Source organism: Amblyomma maculatum, chromosome 3 (genome assembly GCF_055883805.1).
Source record: "Amblyomma maculatum isolate TAMU_Amacu chromosome 3, ASM5588380v1, whole genome shotgun sequence".
NCBI classification, from domain to species: Eukaryota; Metazoa; Arthropoda; class Arachnida; order Ixodida; family Ixodidae; genus Amblyomma; species Amblyomma maculatum.
The window spans coordinates 37,251,977-37,278,665 of NC_139346.1; the positions used below are offsets into that span (position 1 = coordinate 37,251,977).

Consider the following 26,689-nt stretch of genomic DNA (forward strand, 5'->3'; position numbering starts at 1 on the left):
AACCAAGCAGTCCGTATAATCACTTGGTCAAATAGGGATTCCTCCATTTCTTATTTATACTCTCACCTCAATATCCATCGTATTTCAGAACTGATAAAATTTAAGCTTGGAGTATTTGCATATCTTGTGTTAAATAACCGCAACCTTCTACTGTAAACTCATATGCAAGAACTGATCAATCCTAATACTACTAGATTTGCAGCCTAAAATAATTTTGAACTTCCAAAACTTCGAATTAACTATAGAATTCAGTCTCCCGGATTTTTGTTAATAAACTATTCTTTAACTCCCACTATGAAAATCGCCTCCTGCCTATCTTCATTTATACATGAGCTCTGCTTACTGTTCATTCTTGATGCCATTTTTTCCACCTTATATCACTCTGGTTTGCACCTGACGCAAACTTCGCGATTTAGTGTATTTGTTGCCTGCTCTTAATAATGCTGCATTTTAGATGTCGCTAACAAAATTTTATTATTCAACTGCTGCTTCAGTTATTTATTTTTTTCGTTTGTAGACAGAGGTCACAGAACAGTGCTAAACTTTGGGACCTCTTTCTGTAACCGTCTGCGTAATCAAAACGTTTGTATTTACCTCTGAATAAGCTTTGAACTTTCTCCAGCACGGCACACCATCGCTCCTGTCACACGGCGTTCCTTGCTGCGCGTTCATGTGTGGGACTGCAGATAGCTGGAACGCTACACATGAAGAACATATCTAGCGCACAACTCTCGGACATGTGCCTTTGTTCCATGAGCCTAGAACCGCTTTCGCCTTAAAAACATGCGCTCACAACGCAGTGAGGGTTCATTTCAGCGTACCTCGATCGAAATAATTTCATCTGCCTGTATCTATATGGCAGCCCTTCGCAGTCTACGGGCGCTTCGAACGTTAACCTTGTGTGCGACGTCTGCTCCATACAGCACCGCAATTACAACACGTGCGTCTTTCCAGCTGCTCACTCCCCCTCCATAACCGACACGTTGCTTGAGCGTGTATTGTCTAACTCGCAGCCTGCGTAAAACTAAAATGGCGAGACCATGCATTTCACTGCTAAAGGAAAGCAGATGTCACAACGTTTTTGGCACAAGTGCGTGGTTGCTTTTTCCTACCCAAAGCAGTAATGAAAACCTAGGCGAACACAAAGAGAAAATGCGCATGTACTATCTCTCGCTGTGCACAAGCCATCACCAGATGGTAGGGGATCTTTCTGCACTTGTTAGCTAACTCTCTACATTAAGCCACACACTGACACAAGCACGCACGCACGCACGTACCCCCATACATACATACATACATACATACATACATACATACATACATACATACATACATACATACATACATACATACATACATACATACATACATACATACATACATACATACATACATACATACATACATACATACATACATACATACATAAATACATACATACATACATACATACATACATACATACATACATACATACATACATACATACATACATACATACATACATACATACATACATACATACATACATACATACATACACACGCGCACTATGTCAGCAACAAAAACCTCCCTTCACCATATGAACGTTCAGCTAATATATTTCGTTCAGCATATAGACCAGCCACAGGTACACATTTGTACAAAACGCGCTAGGCGATTTAGCTTGCTGCACACCGCATAGAAGGCACGTAAGAGAAGCACTATGAGTGATGAGGCGGGTGTATCGAGCAAACGGTTTTGGCTGAACCTTTGGAAGAAAGGTCTATCGATGTGGCAGCAGACAGGTGTAAACAGGTGGGTGGATTTTAACCTCACACGTCTATTTTACATGGCGCTCTTGGTTACGGCCGTATCTAGTGTATATTGCCGGCAACCTTTGCAATCTGTATTTGTTGCTGCTGGCAACCGCTGACGTGCGGCTTTACCACTTTGCGCGTCCCCCGCAGAACGATCTTTTGATTTTTTGCTTATTTACGCTGAGTCTCGTCGAGACGCGGCTTTATCACTTTGTCGCGAAAAATTCGGCAAGATGTATCTCTAATGACTCCAACCACTACGTGTGCTCCTACATTGTTCCAGTTATATTCTGCGGCTTTATTTAGGAGCTTGTGCACAGGCTTTAAATTGAGCGCTGTGTACTGAGCATCCGTAGTAGGCGATTATAGCGTTTTCTGCTGTCGCCACCACCGATATTCTTTGCTTTTTTTGAAGGGCGCAAGTCAGTACAAAAAAGAGTTGTGTCTATTGACTGTTGCCTGACAATATTTGACGATATTTGTGAAGTGGCGGACAGAAACAACCCAACTTAACGGTAGGCTGACAGTTTAAGGGCTACTTTTATTTCTCAGCTCCTAATACCAAGCTGGAAATTTAGGTTGGAAACACGGATAGTACACTCCTATGATCATGTGTAAATATTTATCCTTCGAGATATATGACCTACAGCTTACATTTGCTTTCGCTCTTTATATACGGAATAATATATAATTATTCGCGTACACTACTAGCAAGAAGCAATAACCACATTTAAATAAGCACACCTGAACCAGTAATTTTAATTCGACAGCTTTTGTCCATTTTCAAGTGCTTTTATAGCGGAAGTACCAAGTAAATCGGGGAACTAAGAGATGTCTCTGAAGCCTGCGCCATAGCCCTTGTCCGTTAGGGCGCCTTTGAACACACAACCAGCGACTGCCACGTGTGACTCGACAGAGGCTGCGCTACAGCAGTGGCTTTCAACAATTTTGTTTTCAGAGGTATTTATATATCCTATACTGTAGCCTTGGGAGCGTTTTCCAGCGCCTTTCTAGTCGATCGCACCGGGCGTTGTACTACGTGGTGCGACAAAGCGACTGATTCCGGGAGATATAAGTATTTTGTTATTTATACATGTTTAGCTCCATTAGTTACATTTCTTAAGGTTGTGTTCGCAGCAATCATAGCTCATGTTAGTGGCGACCCAGCGTGGTCACATAACATAACTATAGCGTGGCCGTCGCATCGACGTATCACGACCCCGCTACTAAGGTGGGACCATATCACGTTACCAAACTGGAACTAAACCACGTGACTACACGACAGTTGCATAGCAACAGACCCGTAGCGGCGGTGATCGATCACTCCAATAGAGACTTATTTTAGTATTTCTTTGATAAGTTGCCAACCTTACACAAGGACTTCAAGAGTAATGAGTGGACAAATATATATATATAGAAGGTAAACAAGAACGTAGAATAATGCGCAGCAGAATAAAAAAACGGGCATGAAAAAAAAATTACAACAGCCCAATGAATGTTAAAGCAAAGAAAGTACAGGACCAAGGATACCTTTTGTAGCGGCAAAATTTTCAGTGAAAGTTAATTACAAAGTAACATGCGTTCAAACAAGCTCAACAAATAGACAATTTGAGCACGCAAGACCTAGCCCAGATTACAGTTTATACAAATAATTCTAAGGATGACCTAAAAGTGCGTGCGGGAATTCGACAAGAAACGAGCATTCGACGAATGCGCAACCAACGCGCTCCAGGACGAAATCGTCCGGGGAAGGAGGTTCTTGAACATGTTGGCATTAAACATGAAATCTTTAACCTATTTATCACGGAATGACAGATCGCCACTGCAGTTGTAGGCTTAATGTATACTCGTCTGTGATTCAATGAATGAAGCCTTTATGTGAATGAAGGGGTGGCTCTTGTCTGCTGTTTGGGCAATTAGGGAGATAGGAGGGATGAGAGTGTAGTTTCTTAACGGTTCTTCAAGTTTCTCGTTCTTTGCCATGCTGCCGATCTGCGCGCTGTAAGTCGAGTCAAACCCCTCACACGCAGTACACACCCCGATTACCACACCGCACGCAGAGCGGCCCGCACACGCTCCCTCCACAAATACTACGGTTCCGAGGAGGACGCCATATGCGTGAATACGGCTTGCGCGGACGCGTACTCTGCAGTGGCGGTTGGCTGCAGTGCAGTGGCGGCTGCCAACTATTTTCTATCTGCCTCCCAACCACCTCTACTCCAGAATTTAGAGGAAGCTACACCTGCTGTCATTGCCCACATTGAAGCTCGGTACATTCTTTTCGATTCCACAACTGCGTTGCTAAATTTCTCCGGAGGCAAGATCCATGAAACCACGTACCGGATGCTAGAATCGGTTTATCCCGTACCTTCCCGCCAAGTGGAGCTGATCTGAACCTGCGCACTTGGGAAATGTTGGCAACGAGGGCGATAATGTCCACGCCCGAGGAATTATAAACCAGGTGGTGGCGAATTTGGGGGTCGACGACCTTCAGCTATCTGGCGCAGGTCTATTGAGCCAGGTGTCAGATCTACACCCCCCCCCCCCCCACCAAATCATATGGCGGCGCCTGCAGACCCAAACCCTCCCCACGTCATACCTACTATCCCGCATGCACCCAGGTGCACCCCATCTTGCTCCTGGTGCTTTCATCCCACCGCTACCCTCACGCATATCCTAGTGGAGTGCCCTGCTGATCCTCCCCTGCCGGTCTCGGAGCTCTCCACCAGGAAGGAATGGTAGGCCTTACTGCATGCGACGAACTTGCAACGGCAGAAGACCGCCATCGCGCGGGCCGCGTATTTGCTGCAGTGATATGGATTGTCACACATCTAGTACAGTGAGGTCATGCATGGCCCTGGTTTCCGCCCACACGAGTGGACAATATAGCTTTCTCTCTCTCCCTCAACCTCTATCATACTACTCGAAGCAGACCGCGTTAACTGGTATAGGTGGCAATGGAATCTTGTATTGCGATGCTTGATAGAATATGTCCTAATTATTCACGGTATATACATGTTTCTATATTTAGAAGTTGGTCTGAAAACGAGAGATGGGCGATGTCTGCTAAGTATAACAGTTGCAAATAAACCTCGCGGATTTCCACTTTCTAGGTTCGTTATTGCCACGTGGTGACAAGGTCGGTGACAACAAATGAAGAGTCTGGGTTGCACTGAAACGAACCCTTTATTGGGCTAACATGCGACCGGAAAAGAACTGAGAAACTCGGAGCCGACGATAGCAACGAACGTTCTCGCTGATCGCCGAACAAAGAATGCCCGATTTCACTCGTCAGCGCTGAATTTAAAATCGGCGTGAATTAAAATCAGATAAAACCGCGAACAGTGACTAGCATAACCGGCAACATTGTAGAAACACAAGTGCTGGCTGGAATCCTTTGAGATACATCTTGGACCATCTGCTACAACAAGGAAATTTTAAAGCTGCGTCTCGCGACAACGAAGCATGAACAAAGAATACAGAAGTGATCCGCGCACTAGATTCACAATGATAAGACCACATGCCGGTGGTTGTCGAAAAAACTGCTGATGATTTAGCTATGGTTAAACCAAGGTTGCAGCGATAGCTTATTGCCCTCGACTACGGCTCCTCTTCCTTATTTTCACTCCAACTGTCCTCCTTTCCTTACGACTCGGTTAGGTGTTCCCGGAGAAAAGTGACAGGTACTGCGCCTGTTCTTTCCTGCAAACCAATTTGAAACGCCGCTGAGTCTGCTTCTATATGATGTGTCGTGCGGCGTTCGAGGAAGCGCCAAATGGATGGCGGCGCACGAACGCCTGGATCGAACGCCCGGAGGGGTTGAGATGTTTGTTGTCAACAACATAACGCCGCAAACAACAACTCTAGTCCAGAGACGTATAGGGCAGCCTACCCACCCCTCAAGTGTTGGCATTGAATGTGGGTCATCTGGCGGATTGTGTGGGTAGGTCCAAACCATGTGGGGCAGGTGTGGGCCTTCTTCTCGCGTTATTGATATTTGGGGTTGCAAAACCCAGGGTGCATTGTGGTCAGAGAGGCTGGTGTGTTATATTGTCACGTAGTGGGGACGAGGTCGACAACACAAATGAAGGGGGTCGATGATTGTACTAAAGAAACTCTTTATTTTGGCTGACTTCCGCCCGCAAAAGAACTAAGCAACTCGGCGGCGGCGATAGAAACAAACGTGCTCGTCGATCGTCGAACAAAGAATGCTCGTCACACTCGGCAACGCTCAATTTAAAGACTTTAAAAGAACTTTTAGACGGGCTAGATGGTTTTCAGCTTCAGACGACATCCTTAGCGCTTCTGGGCAGAAGCGTAGATAAGAAGGCGCGTGAACTCCTTGAAGCTTTTCATATAAGAAAGAGGGGGGAAGGGTGTGTTAGTGACACGTCTGTCGCTCTGTTGAGGGCAGAAATGCGATTTCTTGAGCGGTTTCGGTGAAGGGGGGTGTGTTGGTTGTTCTACGCATGTGTGTTCTGTCCTATATATTGCAGGTCTTTTCAGTGCAATAAACCAGATGTAGTAGCGCTTGTCTCTTGTCCCGCCTTTTCTCTCGTGTGCGTGTGTTTTTTTGCGCTAAGGATGTCGTCTGAAGCTGAAAATTTAAAGACTGCACAGAACAATCTAGATAACATCGCAAACAGCTACCAGTACGGGCTGGAACATTGTGGAAAGACACCCGAGTGGCCGGAACCTTCGAGACAGATCTGGTGCATCAAAACTGATAAAGGTGTGACTCGCGACATCGAGCATTAACAAAAAAAGATTACGGAACTGATACGCGGTCCAGAATCAGAGTGATAAGCCTGTATGCCGGCGGCTGTTGAAAAAACAACAAATACTGTTTTGAAGGTTTCGCGGCATTACTCCCCCCTTAAAAAAACATCGCCTCGATGTTCCAAAACAAAGAAACTTAAACATAAACACTGCAAAGTTTAAACAGCACAGATTCTTTAACGCGCGTAATATGGCTTCAGTCGTACAACATGTACAATTTCTGGGCGTGCGCGTCGCCGTTGTGATGCTGACGTTCCGTCGGGAATGACTTCATAGTCCAGTGGTCCGACGCGGCGAATGATTTTGTACGGGCCAAAGTATCGACGCAACAACTTTTCACTTAATCCGCGACGGCGAATTGGTGTCCAAACCCACACTTGGTCTCCTGGATTGTACTCTGCGTGGCGTCGTCGTAAATTTTATCGTCGGCTGTCGGTGGGCTGTTGGTCTCTAATACGTAGTCGTACGAGTCGTCGGGCTTCCTCTGCACGCTGCAGGTAGGCGGCGACGTTAAGGTTGTTTTCGCTGGTTACGTGCGGCAGCATTGCGTCGAACGTCGTCGTGGGCTCCCTGCCGTACACAAGCCTAAGCGGGGTCGCTCTGGTCGTCTCCTGGACTGCCGTGTTATACACGAAGGTCACGTACGGCACGATGGCGTCCCAGGTCTTGTGTTCAGCGTAGACGTACATAGCGATCATGTCCGCAATCGTTTTGTTCAGGCGCTCCGTAAGGCCATTGGTCTGGGGATGGTACGCAGTTGTTCGTCGATGGCTTGTGTGACTGTATTCTAGGATGGCTTGCGTCATCTCTGCCGTAAACGCCGTTCCTCTGCCCATGATGAGCACTTCTCGGGCGCCATGTCGCAAGAGAATTTGTTCGACAAAAAACTTGGCGACTTCTGCCGCGGTACCATTTGGTAGTGCTCTTGCTTCGGTAGTCAGTGGCCACGATGATCCACTTGTTACCTATAGACGAAGATGGAAAGGGGCCGAGGAGATCCATCCCAATTTGTTGAAAGGGCAGGATTGGGGGCGGAATCGGGTTTAGTAGTCCTGCTGGTCTGATCGGCGGCGTCTTGCGTCGTTGCCACTCACGACACGTTTTCACGTAGTGGGCAACTTCGGCAGGCAGTCGCGGCCAGTAATACTTCTCCTGGATTCCACGCAACGTGCGCGCAAGTCCGGGATGGCCTGTTGTGGGCTCATCGTGCAACGCCTGCAGAATTTCCTGCCGGAGGGTTTTAGGCACCACAAGATGCTGCGCGATCTTGTTGGTTGCAAAGTTCTTCTTCACTAGGAGGCCATTGCTTAACGCGAACGATGATAAATCTCCCCTGAACACACCAGGAGGGGAAGTGGTCTTTCCTTCTAAGTAATCGGCTAGCGCTTTCAACTCAGGGTCTGATCGCTGTTCTGCGAAACTGCTGGCGCTTACCGGTCCCAAAAAGGCGTCGTCGTCATCGTCCTTCGGGGGAGCGTCGGCAGGAGCGCGTGATAGGCCGTCTGCGTCGGAGTGCTTCCGGCCCGACTTATAGACTACAGTCAAGTCAAATTTTTGAAGTCGTAGGCTCCATCTGGCAAGGCGGCCGGAGGGACCTTTCAAATTAGCCAGCCAGTTGAGCGCATGATGGTCGCTAACAACCTTGAATGGTCGGCTGTATAGGTATGGACGAAACTTAGAAATAGCCCAGATGATCGCAAGGCACTCCTTCTCGGTCGTCGAGTAATTGACTTCGGCTTTTGTGAGGGACCTGCTAGCGTAGGCGATTACTTTCTCCTGTCCGACACTCTTCTGGACGAGAATGGCTCCTAGACCCACACTTCTCGCGTCGGTGTGAATTTCGGTCTCAGCGTTTTCATCAATGTGGCCAAGTACAGGAGGGCATTGCAGACGGAGCTTAAGTTCCTCGAAGGCTTCTCCTTGCGGCACTTCCCATTTAAAAGGTATGTCAGCCTTTGTAAGCTGCGTCAACGGTTCGGAGATCCGCGAAAAATTTCTGACAAATCGTCGATAATAAGCGCACAGCCCAAGGAATCGGCGCACAGCTTTCTTGTCGGCAGGCGGTGGGAATTGTGTGATTGCAGCTGTTTTCTCCGGGTCTGGGCGAATACCGTCCTTGCTAGCGATGTGACCTAGGAACCGGAGTTCTTCGTAGGCGAAGTGACACTTGTCTGCTTTTAGCGTTAGCCCCGATGACTTGATGGCTTCCAGCACTGTCTGTAGTCATTTTAGGTGGTCTTCAAAGTTTGACGAGAAGCCAACAACATCGTCCAAGTATACCAAACAAATTTGCCACTACAAGCCTGCCAGGACAGTGTCCATTACTCGTTGAAATGTGGCTGGTGCGGAGCAGAGGCCAAATGGCATCACCTTGAACTCAAAAAGACCGTCCGGTGTGATGAATGCGGTCTTCTCGCAATCTCTTTCGTCGACCTCAATTTGCCAATATCCGCTTTTCAGGTCCATCGATGAGAAGTACCTTTCATTGCAGAGCCGGTCGAGAGTGTCTTCGATGCGGGGAAGCGGGTAGACATCCTTCTTCGTTATGCTATTCACGCGGCGGTAATCAACGCAGAAGCGAAGTGTGCCGTCTTTCTTCTTCACCAAAACGACTGGTGCCGCCCAGGGGCTGTTCGATGGCTGGATTACGTCATCACGTAGCATTTCCTCAACTTGATCGCGTATGCCCTGCCGTTCTCGCGGCGATACACGATAAGGGCTTTGGCGCAGAGGTCGGTCGTGTTCGTCCGTTATAATGCGGTGCTTGGCCAGTGGTGCTTGTCGTACCTTCGATGACGATGAGAAGCACTCCCCGTAGCCTCGAAGCAGACTGTGAATCTGGGCCGGCTTGCACGATAAAGTCCGAGCTAAGTCCAGACTTAAATGGTGTCTTTAGAAAGACCAAGCTTATACAAGACGGCTCGTGTTCCCAACGCCGAACGCTTCAGGTTCATGTTCACCAGAGTGGCTTCCCAGAACGGCCTCAGGAACACTTGGGGCATTTTTCCTCTTGACACAATCTTAAGCCGCAAAAAGCAATGTCACGGATTTTACACAACGCAAAATTGACGGAATGTGTACATCTTACAGCAGGGACAGTGCCAGCGCATCCCTGTATTTCCCTAATTTCTCTACTTAAACACCTGGCGTCCTTGTGTCTTAACCAAGACAGCACTAGAGTCGTAATCATACAAGCGACTTATTCAAGTCAGGACTGATACCCAGTCTTGACTCCAGTCTTAAGCGGCCATGCTAGTGGCCTATTCTTTAGACTCCAGTTAAATCTGGACTTAGCAAAGACAGTCTTAAGATTGTTTTGTGTAAGCGGGCCCTGGTCTTTCCTGTTGTGGGTCAATGCCGGGTTGATGTCAAATGTGGGCTGACGGAATATGTCCGGTGCTTCTTTCAGCGTTTGGTCGTGGAGGGCGAATACATTTTTGAGGTCCGCTAATTAGTCGAGAAAAGCAATCGTCGTGCCCTTGTTGAGATGCCGGTATTCTTCGGTGAAGTTAGTTTAACAGAACCTGAGCTTGACCTCTCCGGAATTTTGTGATGCCTCTTGCGATGCCGACACCTAGTTCTAAGAGTAATTGAATATTTGCTTTGACAATGCCTTCAGCGGTTTCGATGTTTGCGCTTCCTACGCAGACTGCGATGTTTGATCGGGGCGGGATGGTCAATTCTTCATCGAGGACGTTTAGAGGGATGTATTGCATCGACGTCGTCGTAGCAGGAATGGCTTTGTCTGCAGAGAGCTTGATGAGCTTGGATCGCAGGTCGATGATAGCCCTATGTTCATTTAGGAAGTCCATACCTAAAATCACGTCGCGGGAGCACAGCTGAAAGACCACAAAGCTGGTGGGGTAAGTGCGCCCATTTACGGTTATTCTTGCAGTGCATCGTCCCGATGGAGTAATCAGGGTGTCACCTGCGGTGCAAATCAACGGGACATTCCAAGCGGTGGTAACTTTCCTGAGATGGGAGGCTAACGGTCCACTGATGACTGAATAGTCAGCTCCGGCGTCTACAAGGGCAGTGACTCTGCGACCGTCGATATCAACTTCAAGGTCACTTGTTCGCGTCCTCGCATTGCACATGGACCTTAGTGTCCGATCTCGGCTCCTTCGTTTCTGCAGGTCATGACCGGGGCATACCGTTGTTACTTCGTTGGGTGGCGGTGTCTTCTTGCAGTCTGGTCGTGTTGTCGTCGATGACGGCGTGTGGAGCGGCGGTAAAATGGCTGCATCGTCGTTTGTGGTCGTCGGCGGCGGAGGATGTTCGTCTTTTCGCCGTTGAGCAACCTCACCTCCAAAGGTTGCTGTGTTTAGTTTCCCCTGCGCGGGCTTGGGGACCTTCCGAGCATACTCTCATCATAGGTACGGCCTGGCGACGCAAAGCGGGCCCTGTACTGCGATGGAGACCTGAACCGACGGCTTGGTGGCGCAATCTCACCGCTACGCAGATAGTTGTCAATTTTTTGTGGTCGTTCACCTGGGCATGGCCGTGGAGCGTGGACTGCAAATCCGCGGAGACCGATTCGTCGGTACAGGCAGTGGCGCAGAATGTGGCCTGCCTCACGGCAGTGGAAGCATAATGGCCGGTTGTTTGCAGTCCTCCAGGCATCGCACTTCCTGGGGTTTGGGGGTCGTTGGTAGGCTTGGCGGGCGGGGGCCAAGGGGCGGTTTTCAGGAACAGGACGGTGGCGGCGAGGGCTCGGAAAGTCATCACGTCGGGGCGCAGGGCGACGTAATGCACCAGCGTAGTTCATTGCTGTTGCCTCTTGCGCTGGAACAGTGGCAGCCGTCGCTTGAAGAACGCCCAGCGCCTGCTGGACTTCTTCACGGACGACGTCCGCGAGCGTCGCCACCTGGGGTTGTTGCGATGATGGCATCAATCGGCGGAGCTCCTCTCGCACGATCTCCCGGATGAGGTCCCGAAGGTTCTCTCCACTTGCAGATGCGCTCGGGTAGTGGCTTGAGTAGTCTGGCTGAAGTGGTCGCTCTTAGTGGCGCATCCAGGTGTTTAACGTCTTCTCGATGGCAGACGCTTCCTTTTCAAATTCTGCCGGGGTTTTTGGCGGATTTCGGACAAGATTTGCAAAAAGCGATTCTTTGACGCCTCGCATTAAAAATTTGACTCTCTCATCTTCAGTCACGTTAGGGTCGGCGCGGCGAAGAGGCGCTTCATCTCTTCAACGTACGCCAGGACAGGCTCGTTAGGAAGTTGAAGGCTTGACTGAAGGGGGGCCTGGGCTCTTTCCTTTCGGACGACGCTTGAAAAGGCAGTCAAAAACGCTTCCTTGAAAATGTCCCAATCCTTCATAGCTGCCTCATGATCTTCGAACCAAACTCGGGCATGTCCTTGAAGAACAAATTAGACCTGCCTGAGTTTCGCAGCGTCGTTCCAGCCGTTGAATCCTGAAACATGGTCGAAAAGGTCCATCCAGTCTTCATCATCTTCAATGGAAAAAGGGATGCTCAAGGGGTTGGACGAAAACAACCGGTGCTGTAGGCTGGGCCATTGTCAGCGTCGATGCCTTCCGAGATCGAATGGGGTCAGGCAGCAGACCGTGTTCGAGCTGTAGGCCTTGAAGTCGGCGGCTGGCTCGGTGACCTGTAGGCTGGTCTTCCAGGGCGACACGAACACGGCTTGGGTCTTCGCTTGAAGGATCAAAGGCAGCACCTCCACCAGATGTCACGTAGTGGTGACGTGGTCGACGACACAAATGAAGGGGGTCAATGATTACACTAAAGAAACTTTATTTGGGCTGACTTGCGCCCGCAAAAGAACTAAGCAACTCGGCGGCGGCGATAGAAACAAACGCGCTCGTCGATCGTCGAACAAAGAATGCTCGTCACGCTCGGCAACGCTCAACTTAAAGACTGCACAGAACAATGTAGATAACGTCGCAAGCAGCTACCAGCACTGGCTGGAACATTGTGGAAAGACACCCGAGTGGCCGGAGCCTTCGAGACAGATCTCGGTGCATCAAAACTGATAAAGGTGTGACTCGGGACATCGAGCATTAACAAAAAAAGATTACGGAACTGATACTCGGTTCAGAATCAGAGTGATAAGCCTGTATGCCGGCGGCTGTTAAAAAAACAACAAATACTATTTTGAAGGTTTCGCGGCAATATGTACCTGTCTATAGGCGTCGCCTTCTACCTTCCTCCGCTTTGGAGAGCCCTTTGGATGGGGGGTGAATAGTTTCTGCGCGAGAGTCTGCAGTGCTGTAACCTCTCCGCGTACGTCGGAAGAGGGCCGGGATAGGGGTGTGTGGAGGATGGAGGGGTCGAGTCCCGGAGGAGCAGAGCTCGGGCAGCGGCATGGGCGCACTCGTTTCCTTCCACACCTTGATGTCCCGGTGTCCAGACGAGGCATTTGTCTTGTTCGGAGGGTGTCCATGATTTTTCAATATTCAGGCAGCCTGGGGACATATTCTTCCTTTGATGTAGTTGCGGTAGGCAGCCATAGAATCTGTGATTATATTTTATTTATTTTATTGGTACCCTCAGGGTAAAGCATTACAGAGAAGAGCGGGGATTATAACAACATTTGAAACATATAAAATGCACAGCACGTAATGAAATAATGAAAAAAAGCAAATAAAACCATCATGGTCATAACTACTGCAAAAGCATCAGGACATTATAGCATAAGGCATTTTTAAACTTAGCATTACTGCGCAACATTGGACAGTGATGACTGAAACAATGATAACCCTTGAATTATTGCCACTGAAAAAGGAAGGTGGTTTACTTCCACAGATGTACGGATATAAACCAGTCAGAAAATACTTTGGTAATACATGAAATTAGGCCAACTTCATGTGCATGATCAAGGCGTGAAGATGTATGTGGGTGGTACGAGCAATTCATCATGCAGTATTTCGTGATAAAATATATTGTAAAAGACATACTCATAAAACTCATCACCATCATCAGCCTGACTATACCCACTGCAAGGCGAAGGCCTCTCCCATATTTCTCCAATTAACCCGGTTCTGTGCTAGCTGCATCCACCTGACCCCTGCGAACCGCGGTACTACATGCACTTGTCTGCGGGGCGTTGCTAGAAGCGGTAAGCCTAGGTTTGATGTCATGGCGGTCATGTTGGCGATGCAATTGATAAAACAAAACGTGCTGATTTGTTCTCAGGGAAACTTGAAGTCTCTCCAACCTACACTTTTTTATTTTATAAAACCCGACGTTTCGGTGCCGGCTCGGCTCTTTCTTCAAGTGTGCATATGACTCGGGGCTGCTTGCGGCTATAAGTAAAGGAATGGTCGAGGGGGAGAGGAAGGGGAGAGGGGGTTGTGAAAGAAGGAGAAGGAAGGAGGGAGGGAAGGGTTAGGACGAGTCACGGTGCCTTAGGTGCAGGTTTGCTTGCGGACGTCTTTTTTATTTTCTGCTGTGAAGTTACCAGGAGGGAACGAAGACCTTGCAAGTATACAGCAGAAAGGTTGCCTATTGTCCGGTTGGTGTTATTTGCGGTCGACTGTATATGCCTGACTCGAGAAGGCGTCTTTTCCGGTAATTGGTAACGTTTCTTCGAAATTTATTCTGTGGTTGCAATCTTCTGAATGTTCAGCCACGGGGTTGCGTTCTCTTGAAAAAAATCGTACATCATTCCATTGTTGCCGAATTCTTTCTTTGAGATTTTTTGCTTCGCCAATGTGGATAGCGTCACAGTCGGCGCAGGGAATTTTGTAGACAATGCCTTGCGCTCTTTCTTTTGGCGGCTGACTTTTGGGAAAGAGTAGCATGCTTCCTAAAAATATTTTAAGGCTAGTGCGCCACTTGAATTCCTCCTTTTCCTAGTATAGGGGCGATGGTTTCGCTGACGCCTCGGACATATGGGATAAGGACGTACTTTTGAGATGGAGTTGCTTGCTGTTGCTTATTTTTTTCCGGAGGTCTCTCGTTGCGTTTCTGGAGGCAAATGACTTTCCGGACCAAATTTTTGGGTAGCCGTTCGTGGATAGTTCCTTGAATATCAAGTGCTTTTCGTTTTCTTTGTCGGGCTCTGTGGTGCAGTGCGTTTCCACTCTTTGTAATAAGGTCTTCACAACTGAGGTTTTATGGCATGTCGGGTAGTCCGAAGTGAAGTATAAGTATCGCCATGTATGGGTGGGTTTTCGGTAGACAGAAAATTGCAGATGGTTGTTTTCTTGGGTCACCACAACGTCCAAAAACGGCAGGTCACCTCGCTTCTCCATTTCTATGATGAACTGAATCTCTGATTGTATAGAATTTAGACGAGAAAGGACATTTTCGACTTCAGATTTCTTAAAAATTGAGAAACAGTCATCGACATATCTCAGAACAATTTTCGGCGGCGGGCGGGAAGAGTTGAGAGCTCGTTTTTTGATGTGGTGCATAGTTATATATTTATCTATTCTATACTGTCAATCCCATCAAAGATCGTAACAAGGAGGGCATGCTAATGTACAGAGGCACAAAAAATAACAATGGTAATTATTAGAAGTACATAAACAATATGACACGAAATTATGCATAATAAGATATTTACAGCAATTAAACCAAAATGAGGAGCATGTGACAAGAATTTGGCTGACAAATAATACCATAAGCGAAAGCACAAACGGAAGGAATAACTTCGTAATGTCATAAAAACTCAATAAGTAGTGAGGTAGAAGTAATTTATTTTCCAAACGTGTGCTGGAGGAATTTAATGACGGATTACTAACAATAGATGCATTTCAAGGTGTTCCATTCGCGTATAGCACTAAGAAAGTGTGAATATTTCAAAGAGTCAGTACGGAATGAAAACTCGTTTAGAGTGTGTATGTGATTATTACGTGTTCGCCGCGTTTGTGAGTTTGATATGTAACTTGAAGTGTCGACTTTTAATTGATTGTGTATGAGTTGGTAAATGGTTTTGAGACGCGCACGTTTTACTCCGTCTTGAAGGGTTAGTAGTCCTGCGTGTTTGAGTAGTTCTGTTGGTGAGTTTCTCAACCTGTGTTTATTAAATATACATCTGACCGCCTCCCTCTGCACTGCTTCTATTTGTTTAATAAGCTTGTTAGTGAAAGGAAACCAAACAACATTGACATATTCTAGAATTGGTCTGACAAATGTCTTATACGCAAGGAGCTTTCTTTCCGATGGTGTTAGTTTGAGGTGTCTGTTGATGAAAAAAAATTATTTTAGGGCGGTTGATGAGACATTGTTAAAATGAGAATCCCATCTCAGATCAGAAGTCAGTGTTATGCCTAAATAATTATATTCAGACATCAAAGCAAGAGGAATGTTGTTTAGTGTGTAGTGAAAACTTTATTGGCGTATCTTTCTGGTTACGGATGAAAAAAGTGATTTTTTTAACAATAATAGTCATCTGCCATTCTTCATACCACTTGGTCACTGTTTTCAAAGCGTTATTTAAAGCTATATGGTCATTGATGCAGTTAATTTCCAGGTGAAGTGCACAGTTATCGGCAAAAAGTTTAATGTTGTGAGAAATACTATTAGGTAGGTCGTTTATAAAAACTAAAAATAATACTTGGTTTAGAACACTTACTTTTGGTACACCGGATGTAACATTGGCTGTTTCAGACTTTGCATTGTAAATTTGCCGCGGTGGCGTAGTAATAGAGCATCCGCCTCGCATGCAAGAAGACCGGGGTTCAAATTCCGGTGCCGCGAAATTCTCCACCGGATAAAAAAAAAATCCGCGTGTCGATGGAATTACATAAACACGTTTGGGGTGCAACCTGATGCCAGTGAACACCTACGGCAATGCACTCCCTCACCAGAACAGGAGTTGGCCTCCCTGGTGCAGTAATTGGCCACAAACTCTCATAATTAGTTTCGTAAAACTCCGGCCCTCAGTCACCAACGGCTGCGGAACAACTAACCACGGCGGCGGTCAGACCTGTGACGCAGCAAGGGGGGCTAAGAATTCCTGGCTGTGCTGGACAGGTCGCCATCGGAAACTGACCTTGGCAACGTTTAACGCTAGAACCCTAGTTAATGAAGCGAGTTTAGCAGTGCGGTTAGAGGAACTAGAGGGTATGAAATGGGATGTCATAGTGCTCAGTGAGGTTAGGAGGCCGAGTGAGGCATATACTGTACTGAAGGATGGCCATTGACTGTGTTATCGAGGTTTACCGGAGAGGCAAGACCTAGGAGTAGGTTTCCTTTTCAATAAGTATAAAGCGGGTAGTATATAATAATTCTATAGTATTATTGAGAGGGTGGTAGGCATCGTAATTACGCTCAATAAGAGGTATAATCTGAACGTTGTACAGGCCTATGCACCACATGTAGTTATCATGACCAGGCAGTTGAAAGCTTCTACGAAGATGTTTGGTTTGGTTTGGTTTGGTTTGGTTTGTGGGGTTTAACGTCCCAAAGCAACTCAGGTTATGAGAGACGCCGTAGTGGAGGACTCCGGAAATTTCGACCACCTGGGGTTCTTTAACGCGCACAGACATCGCACAGCACATGGGCGCCTTGCTCTTCGCCTCCACCGAAAAGCTGCCGCCGAGGCCGGGATTCGATCCCGCGTCCTTGGAAACAGTAGTCGAGCACCATAACCACTGCGCCACCCCGGCGGGGTCCTACGAAGATGTAGAATCGGCAATGCGAAAAGTAAAGACGCAGTACACTGTACTAATAGGCGACTTCAATGCCGAGGTAGGGAAAAAGCAGGCAGGAGACAAGGCAGTAGGTGACTATGACATTGGCGCTAGGAATAGCAGGGGGGAGCTACTAGTTGATTTTACAGAGAGCAGTAACTTTAAGAATCATAAATACCTTCTTCAGCAAACGCAAGAACCGGAAATGGACACGGAAAAGTCCTAACGGAGAGAATAAAAGTGAAATTGACTTCGTACTGTGTTCAATCCCCGCCATTATGGAAGATGTAGAGGTAATCGGGAAAGAACGATGCAGTGACCACTGAATGGTGAGGTCCCGAATTAGCCTAAATCTGAAGAAGGAAAGCAACAGAGTAGTAAGAAAGAAACCCATCAGCGAATTAGCGGTGAGGGGGAAGGCAGAAGAGTTCATGATCTCGCTACAGAATAGATACTCAGCTCTAACCGAGGATGGCGACATTACCCTAGAAGCAATGAACAATAATTTCAGAGATATCATTACTGAGTGCGGTGTCGAAGTAGGCGGTAGAATAGTTAGAAAGGATATCGGTAAGCTGTCTAAGGAGACGAAAAATTTGACTAAGAAACGCCAGAGTATGAAAGCTTCCAATCCAACAGACCACATAGAATTGGCAGAGATATCAAAGCTAATCAATAAGTGCAAGATGTGTGATATAAGGAAGTATAACATGGAGAAAATTGAGCATGCTGTAAAGAATGGCGGAAGCCTTAAATCGGTAAAGAACAAAGTGGGCATAAGCAAAAACCAGATCTATGCGATAAGGGACAAGGCAGGCAACGTCATCACGAATATGGACAAGATAGTCAAAGTAGCCGAGGAGTTCTATGCTGATCTCTACAGTAGCCAAAGTAGTCAGCACCGTAATGAGATTGGCGGTAGGGAAAAACTCTCAGACGTTCCACCAGTGACGAAGGACGAGGTCAAGAAAGCATTAGAAACTATGAAAGGGAGGAAATCAGCTGGAGAGGATCAGACAACTGCAGATTTGTTAAAGGACGGGGGGGGGGGGGGGGATATCGTGCTAGAAAAAGTGGCCACCCTGTATACGCAGTGCCTGGTGTCAGCGAAGGTATCGCAACCATGGAAGAATATAAACATTATCCTAAGAACCTTCAAAATTACAGACCAGTGAGCTTACTGTCTGTTACGTATGAGGTAGTTACTAAGGTAATCGCTAATAGGATCAGTACAACCTTAGACTGCAATCAAGCAAAGGATCAAGCAGGTTTTCGGAAACCGTACTCTACTATTGATCATATCCATACCATCGACCAGGGGATAGCAAAATGCTCCTCTTATACATAGCATTCTTTGATTACAAAAAAAAAAAAAAAAACATTTGACTCAGTTGCAACTTCGGCGGTGACGTAGGCATTGCGAAAGCATGGGATAGGCGAGCCGTGCGTGAAAGTGCTGGGAGATATATATAGTGGCTGCCCAGCAACCATAGTTCTGCAAAAAGAAAGTAATAAAAATTCCCATAAAAAAGGGTGTTAAGCAAGAAGACACAATCTCCTCAGTACTATTCGCAGCTTGCTCAGAGGAAGTATTCAGAGCCTTGGAATGGGAGCAGTTAGGGATAAGGGTAGGTTTAAAATACCCCAGTAACCTGCTATTTGCTGATGACATTGCCTTGCTAAGTAACTTGGGGGATGAACTGCGAATAATGATTGATGACCTAGACAGAAAAAGTTGAAAGGTAGGCTTTAAAATCAACATGCAGAAGACTAAGGCTATGTTCAACAGCCTCGGGAAGGAACAGCAATTTATGTTAGGTAGCGAAGAACTGGAAGTAGTAGGCGAATATTTCTACCTAGGACAGGTAGTAACCGCAGATCCGGACCATTAAAGAAAATAACCAAAACAACGAGATTAGGATGGAGCGCATTTGGCAAGCACTCGCAGATTATGACTAGCAGCTTACCGGTGTCGCTCAAGAGGAAAGTATACAATTGCTTCTCTCCTGTACTCACCTATGGGGCTGAAACGTGGAGGCTAACCGAGAGGGTTCTACTTAAGTTGAGGACAACTCAGAGGGCTATGGAACGAAAAATGGTCGGGGCAACATTAAGAGATAGGAAGCGTGCAGAGTGGGTCAGAAAAATAACTCAAGGTTCTGACATTCTAGTGGAAATTAAGAAGAAGAAATGGGCATGGGCAGGACATGTAGTGCGAAGAGAGGATAACCGATGGTCGCTCAGGGTAACAAACTGGATTCCAAGGGAAAGAAAGAGTAGCAGGGGCAGCAGAAAGTTAGGTGGGCGGATAAGGTTAAGGAAGTTCGCAGGGATCAAGGGGATGGAGCTAGCACAGAACCGGGTTAAGTGGAGAAATGTGGGAGATGCCTTCGCCCTGCAGAGGGTATAGTCAGGCTGATGATGATGATTGTTAATTTCGACAAATTGAGTAGGGTCAGTCAAATAATAAACAATTTAATCTACTGTAGGGCCAGCTCCAAAGGTTTCATTAAGTTTCATAAGTTTGGAATGTGATACGCGGTCGAAAGCTTTCGAAAAGTCTAAGACAATTAGATCGACTTTTTCTGATGATCGATAGCAAAAGATATGTCTTGTGTAAGTTTTTTTAGTTGTGTGACTGTTGAAACTCCTTTCCGAAAGCCGCGCTGAAAAGGTGTTTAAATTTGATTTTCCTCTAAGTAGGTTGTCATGTGATTTAAGATAATGTGCTCTAGTAACTGGCATACTGTGTTCGTTAGTGAAATTAGTCTGAAATTTGAGCGATCTGATTTGATTCCTGTTTTGTGTATAGGTGTACCTTTAGCTATTTTCCATTCTTTAGGAAGGGTGTGCGATGACAATGACTTGTTAAAACGTATCACGAAAAAGTTTGCTACCCGTTCAGCATATCTACTCAAGAAAATGTTAAAGATTCCATCCGGGCCTGGTATTTTTTGTGTCCAAGTTTAATAAGAAGTTTAGGACTCTTGCTTCTGTTACAGTAAGGGATTCTCAATTATTTCCTGAGCAAAAACTGGTACGAGGCTTACTTACGAGGCTGGGTACGTTATTGCTGATGGCAAACAAAGGGCATTATAGTGATGCGGGACAGAACACAAGTTTGTGGTCAGAGTGGCCATTTAAATTTTCAACCTTGGTTTCTCGACAGGGGAAGTGACTACTCTGGAAAACTAAATCTAAAATGTTAGAGCTGGTTTCTTGCAAGCGTGTGGGTTCTGTTACAATTTGCGAGAGGTTAAAAGAAAGCAGTATATCAAAAACAACTTCAGCGCAAGGTGACGTATGGTACATTATACCAGTTAATATCAGGAACATTGAAATCCCCTAAAATTATTAGTATCGCCCGCTTAACATAATGTTGAATATACGTATACAATAATGAAGTATGATGGAATCTGAACAAGGACTAAGATAGACGCAACCCACAACGATGGGAGAACCAGAAAAGCAGAGTTTGCAAAACATTGCTTCTACCCCTAAACCTCAGGTAACGTAAAGAAATGCATATCTTTTCTTATCGCTAATGCCACGCCTTCGCCTCGCGTCGGCCTGTCCTTGCGTGGTATGGAGTAGTTGGGGCGAATTACTTCAAAGTTTTCTCCTGTCAGCCATGTTTCTGTTATAGCCATGAATTCTGGCTTTAAAGCTAATAATCCAAGGAACTCAGCTTATTGATAATACTACGCTCATTAATGTTCACGAAAGTTATTTGGGACTTTGTAGACGACGCGAACGTAGAGCCCGTGTACTGGAGTTTCGGTTTTTTGCCTCGGTTAGTGAAGGCGTAACCGGATGAGCTGCAAATGGTGACACTTGACATTTTTAGTTGTCCCAAAAGTACAATTCACCGTTTATCTTTAGTTTGTCGCAAACCAGCTACACTTTATCGCCGCAATCGTTTCTTGGTTTTCCATATTTCCATAGCTTTTTCTTACGAATTTCGGGTACACGAGGCGAAAAATCATCACTTATGGTAAACTTGGTGCCCTTTAAATTCTAGTGGTTGCGCGAAATGTTTGTTTTGTCCTTGAAATCTCGAAGCTTCAGTATTATAGGCTTTGCTTTGTCTTCTGCTGGTCTACCTAGTCTATGAATGCGTTCTATTGCAACTTCTTCCAGTTTTAAGGATTCTTTGACAACTTTTTGATATAGAGTTCGCTCCAGCGAGTCGCTATTTTTTTCCTCCTTTTCAGGCATGCCATAAATTATAAGATTTTATATTCTGGAGCGATTATTGAGATCGTGTAGTTTTATTTCCAGAGATAATACGACCTGATGAAGTTTTGTAACATGCTCGGTACATGACGAAAGCTTGTCTTTAAGGGAGTATGTTAACCTTTATTCTTTTATTGTTTTATATCATTGGCTATCTGTCATAGCTGTTGCAAACGTTCTACCATATCAGACCCAGGATTGGTCTGAACATCACCCTCAAGCAGTAACAATTTCAATATATGCACCACATCGCGCACTTTATCACGAAGTACCGCAGGACATGGCAGCACAACGAAACGCTCGCTTGATCTTAAACATTTCCCGAAGGCCTTCTTGCCTGCACGAGGAAGAAAAGTGGGTTATCCATCTGCGCAAGCCCAGCTGCCGTGCCCTTTGGTCCAGGAAGCTCACAGCGCCGCTACGCATGGCTTGAAGACCACACTGCCGTTGCCGCTAGTCGTTGGCGATGGTAGGTGACGAAATCCATCCGTAGATAGTACGTAGGACCAGGGGCATTGAAAAATTGTCGTTCCACAGCACATGAACAAGTTCGTACTGGAAGTGCTGACGTGGTTGTTGGCATCTCGATGGTATCATCAGCAGGCTGAAATGATCTGCACGAGAAAGACGAGCGAGTTATCCATCTGCGCTCAAGCCCAGCTGCCATGCCCTTTCAACCAAACTGCCGTGCCCGTTATACTCGCCATAGCGACTGAGATGGAGGCGCTAATTGGTGTTCCCTTAACTTGTGTGTAGAATTCTCCTCTGGATGAGAAGTATGTGTTTGATAAGCATAGTTCCAGAAGATTGCATACCTCGTCTACACTTAGTGGGGTTCGTACGCTGAGTGTATCGTCGCGTCATAGGGTTTCTCGAGTGGCGGCCAGCTCGATCTTTAAAGGGACATTTGTGAAAAGGGACACCATGCGCGTCAAAGGAAACAAGGGACTCGCAAGCCTCAAGGCTGACCTGGGATACGAGTTTGATGAAATGCCCGGCGTGTCGGAGGTGGGTTGCGGTTTTCCCCATTATTGGTGTTATAAGCTTGTGCAGATATTCCGACAACAAACGGAGGGGGAGAAACAGAACTCGACAATCGGGCCTAGAGGAGTCCCAGGTTTATGGACTTTGGGCAGACCGTAGAAGGCTAAGGCCGATGCGTTGGTGCATGATAACTGCACTCGGTGGTTTGGGAGGTTTTTGACAACTTCTTTCAATACTTTGTTGACCTTTGCCTGGGTACTTGTTGTGGGGTCCTTCTTCAATTTTTTGTATTCTTGACTGTTGAGTAGAGAAGAAATTTTCTCGGCATAGTCCTGTCTGTTCAGAACAAATTTTGTGCTGCACTTGTCCGCTGGGAGGATTACGATGGTCGTGTCTCTCTGGAGGTCCTTGAGCGCCTGCTGTTCATCCCGTGGTCTGTTTAGCTGATTTGTTCTGTATTGATTCTATCTGATTTGTAAGACCTTCAACGCCTGGGTCCCATATTGCCGCTGCATATTCTCCTTGCGAGTGTATTATGGTTTTGTAAAGTACTAGCTTCGTGTTAGTAAGGGCTGAATGAGAGTTACGTTTGAGGTACCTGAGCACGTGATCAGCTTTGTTGACGATGTATTCTATGTGCTTTTTCCAAGAAAGAGTTTAAGTGATGTGAATGCTGAGGTACTTGTAAGACAGGGCAGATTCTAATTGGTTACCACCCAGATGGTAAGGAGATTAGTTACTAGGTAAACGGGCCACGTGCATGAATTGAAATTTTCTAACGTTTCATCTCATATGCCTTTAAGGTATACTGCGCACAAACAAAACAAGGACCCTGCGATTGTTGTGTACCCTTCTCGTTTTTGTTTTGTGTGTGCGCAGTATACCTTGAAGATATGTCTGACCGACATGCCCAACAACGCACTCTTTCAAACTATGTCATATGCCATTTAATGCACCGTAGGTTAATGAATTTCGACCTGTAAAACGCGTGTGTCAGTATCAGATGTTATTTCGGGGGAAAGAACGCAATCTTCAACAAATAGTTGGATGTATGCGAAAACACAGTTGGGGAGACGGGGGGGAAAAAACCGCGATTTTTTCGAAAAAGTCGATTTTGTGTTTTCTCGCATTTTGTATTCCTCAAAGCCTCTTCCTTTATGTAGAAAAAATCAAAGCCCAGGATCAACGGGAAGTTAGTAAAAAAATGCAATTAAAGCACTCGCGGTGGCTCGCGAAAGTGTAGATTTGACCGCATTTCGGGCATGCGGAATTTTGCACAACGGCGCCGCCGCGTTTGAATTTTCGCGGGGGAGTAGGCTAAACCTCCTTCTCCCAGAAGCCGCATCAGCAGCGGCGCATTCCTGATCAAAATAATAATAATAAAAAAGGTTCTTTCCCGCCAAAGTCGACCGCTGCGACTGGCACTTTAAATCACGTGGTTAGTGGTATGATTGGAGCGCCGCCATTGGTCACGAGCATTCCACCGTGCTGGCGAACGCAGACGCTCTTTCTTCATTCTGCTGTCACGCGATACGCGCACCAATGCTACTCTCCGGGTTTTTATTCCTTCTACGCCATGGATACAACTGAGAAACGTGATGTTCGCTCGCGCAAGTTCCTGACGAGGCGTCAATACAAAGGAAGACTCACCAATCGCAAGCGGATAGCTCCGGGAACGGGAGGTGCGTCTGCCGCGAGGCCTAACTGTGGCAACGGGGCCGCACCCGATTTAGATGCAGCAAGCTTTATCCGGAGCGTCGATGACTTTGTCAGTGCATCTGAGAGGAAGATAAAGATGTTTGACGACGATAACAAGTGCGCAGACGAGCGTGGAAGCACAGTTGTGTGCGAGATCGGCATGATAAACGACCTCGTCAGAGAATCGGCCGGGAAAAAAAAATGACTGGCATCCTTTTTGGAGCTGTACTGCAGAAATGACGCGTTTGAGACAACCGTCGTTTCTTCGGCGTATACTTCAAGCCGTGCATCTCGATCGTGCAACAGTAATGACACGTGCGCCCGCGGCAGTGCAAGGGATACCTTCGCCGTGAACGTAAAGTCGGTGGTCGCAGCGCGCGCGATCGGCGTGTAACGAAGGCCCGTATGGAGGAGTCTGCTCGCAGGGATTGTGAGGGGGCAACCTATGGGGCTGGTGCCTTCTAACTTTGTATATATCTTTGAGACACTCTACCTGACATTCTGTGTAAATTGCATCAGTATATACTGACTAGTGTTTTAGTAAACATGTTTTTTAACTTCCAAATTCGTTTTTCTCTGTTCCTCATTTTGTCCCAGTTTTGGAGATTGTGCACTAAAGTTTGACCACTTTACATTGTCCAATTACAATGAAACCTGGCATGCTTATGCTTTAGAATGTGCTGAATTCAAAGTAACAACTTTCGCACATTTTATAAAACTTATTCAATGAGATGGTTTTAAAAGTTTATATGCTGGGAGTGGTAAAAGTGATACTTCCCATTTAATTTTTTTTCTAGACAAAACATAATGAAACACAATATTTTTATGCTTTATTGAATTCTACTATTCATTTGGAGCAATATGAGCTATTTTTCGGTGTTCTGTTGGTCTCCCTGTTGTTACATAAGTGTGCACAAACATTAATTGTTTTTACAGTTGTGTTGTATGTAAACAAAGAACCAAATGAGCTATCAAAAAACTAAAAGCAGATTTGAAAAGAGGAGCTCGAACTCTTTAAATTATGAAGGTTTAATTCAGCTGCGACAAACATTAAAGAAAATGTTTTTCCGAGTAGCATGTAAAGGCCCAGTTACAGAATGCAGGGGAGAATTAACATCGTTGGCGGACACGAACTCTTGGCGAGAGGTTAAAAAGCGCGCGAGCGATTTTAGAACATTAGTATTGAGTCCGATGACGCGTAATTTTAGGAGTAGTAGCTGGTAACACACTTTATCAAATGCTTTAGCAAAATGGAAAAATATGCCATCGGCAATAGAGCGGCGGTCGAGGGTTACATGTAAAGTGTGGGTGAATGAAAGAAGTTGCGTTTCGCATGAGTATGGCTTGAGAAAGCCATATTGAGCCATGTGAAAAAACGAGTTAGATTCCAGAAATACTAGATACGCTGATGATCGATATGGGTCTGTAGTTATGAGGAGAATGCTTGGATCCGAACTTGTGCTCTGGGACCACCTCCCTATCTTTCAGTCTAATGGTAATTCACAACTTTCTAATGACTGCGGGAATATTTTAGCTACAATAATTGATGAATAAAATTTGGTGCTTTTCAAAAACTTTCCATTGATATTATCGACGCTGGCCACTGAAAATACTTTAAGGTTGTTAATAATATTAGCAACACCGTCAGAGAGAGACGGGGTAAGGCGATGGCCACCTCTTTCGCCATTTATATATTGTCATCGCAGACTGTGAGGGTATCAACCAGTTGTTGCTAGGGAATCACAACCACTACCATGTACCTCGCTTCTGATTGCTGCGTATACGTAGTAGGATTCAGTGTCTGTCCCATACTTCGCATGGATGTATTTGGCCCGCGCCTTCCGTCTACTTTGGTGGAACAGAGGATGCATATTGCTGGGTAGGGGATTAGCTGAGAACGAGTTTGAGCCCCAGGGTGGTATAGCCTGTTTTTGTACGAGACCTTGCACCCCCGGACGAAATGCGCCATTGACTAGCCTATCATCATTACTGCTGCCATCCTTACGCAAGAGAAGGGGAATTAAGAGGCGCAACTCGCGGTCTAGAATGGCAGGCTATCACTGTGAGGGGGACGCCACACCTGCTCGAATCTATTTTTGAGAGAGTATGACATGGTTTACTGTCATTGGGAAAGTGGCTGCAGAACCTCCCGACGACACACCTGCTCGAATCTATTTTTGAGAGAGTATGACATGTTTTACTGTCATTCGGAAAGTGGCTGCAGTGGCTCTCAAGGGTTGGAGCCTTCGTTGTCGTTGCAGGAGATTTAATGTGACGAAGCCAGTCTAACACTGGCTGATCATGACATTAGTTCATGTACATTGCCTTGTGTGTGTTTTTTCATGTTTTGACTGGAGTTTCTTTTCGTGTTATGTTATGCGCGAAAGACAGGCGATAAACGAACATATCCGGGCGAGGCGCAGCTGGTAAAGCTTTCGGCTACGGATCCGAGGGATGGAATTTCGATTCCCTGTGGAGGCGTTTTTTTTTTCATGAAGAGCCGTGCCAAACGGACGGAATAAACTCCTGGCCAAGCCCTCGGTCTATAACACGTGACAGTGGCTATGCAAGGGGGCTCCGCGAAGCA

General features: G+C 46.2%; 1 protein-coding gene and 1 pseudogene across 1 annotated transcript in view; both read left to right on the forward strand.

Annotated features, from left to right (window-relative positions):
* The first annotated feature begins 1,670 nt into the window (after positions 1-1,670).
* Positions 1,671-26,689, forward strand: part of LOC146194540 (putative thiopurine S-methyltransferase) — a 126,410-nt gene continuing 101,391 nt past the window's right edge. The window contains exon 1 of the mRNA XM_084597451.1: positions 1,671-1,797. Coding sequence (XP_084453577.1) covers positions 1,706-1,797 — 92 coding nt within the window. The 5' untranslated portion in view covers positions 1,671-1,705. The remainder of the gene's footprint in view (positions 1,798-26,689) is intronic.
* Positions 14,703-20,008, forward strand: LOC146194541 (uncharacterized; annotated as a pseudogene).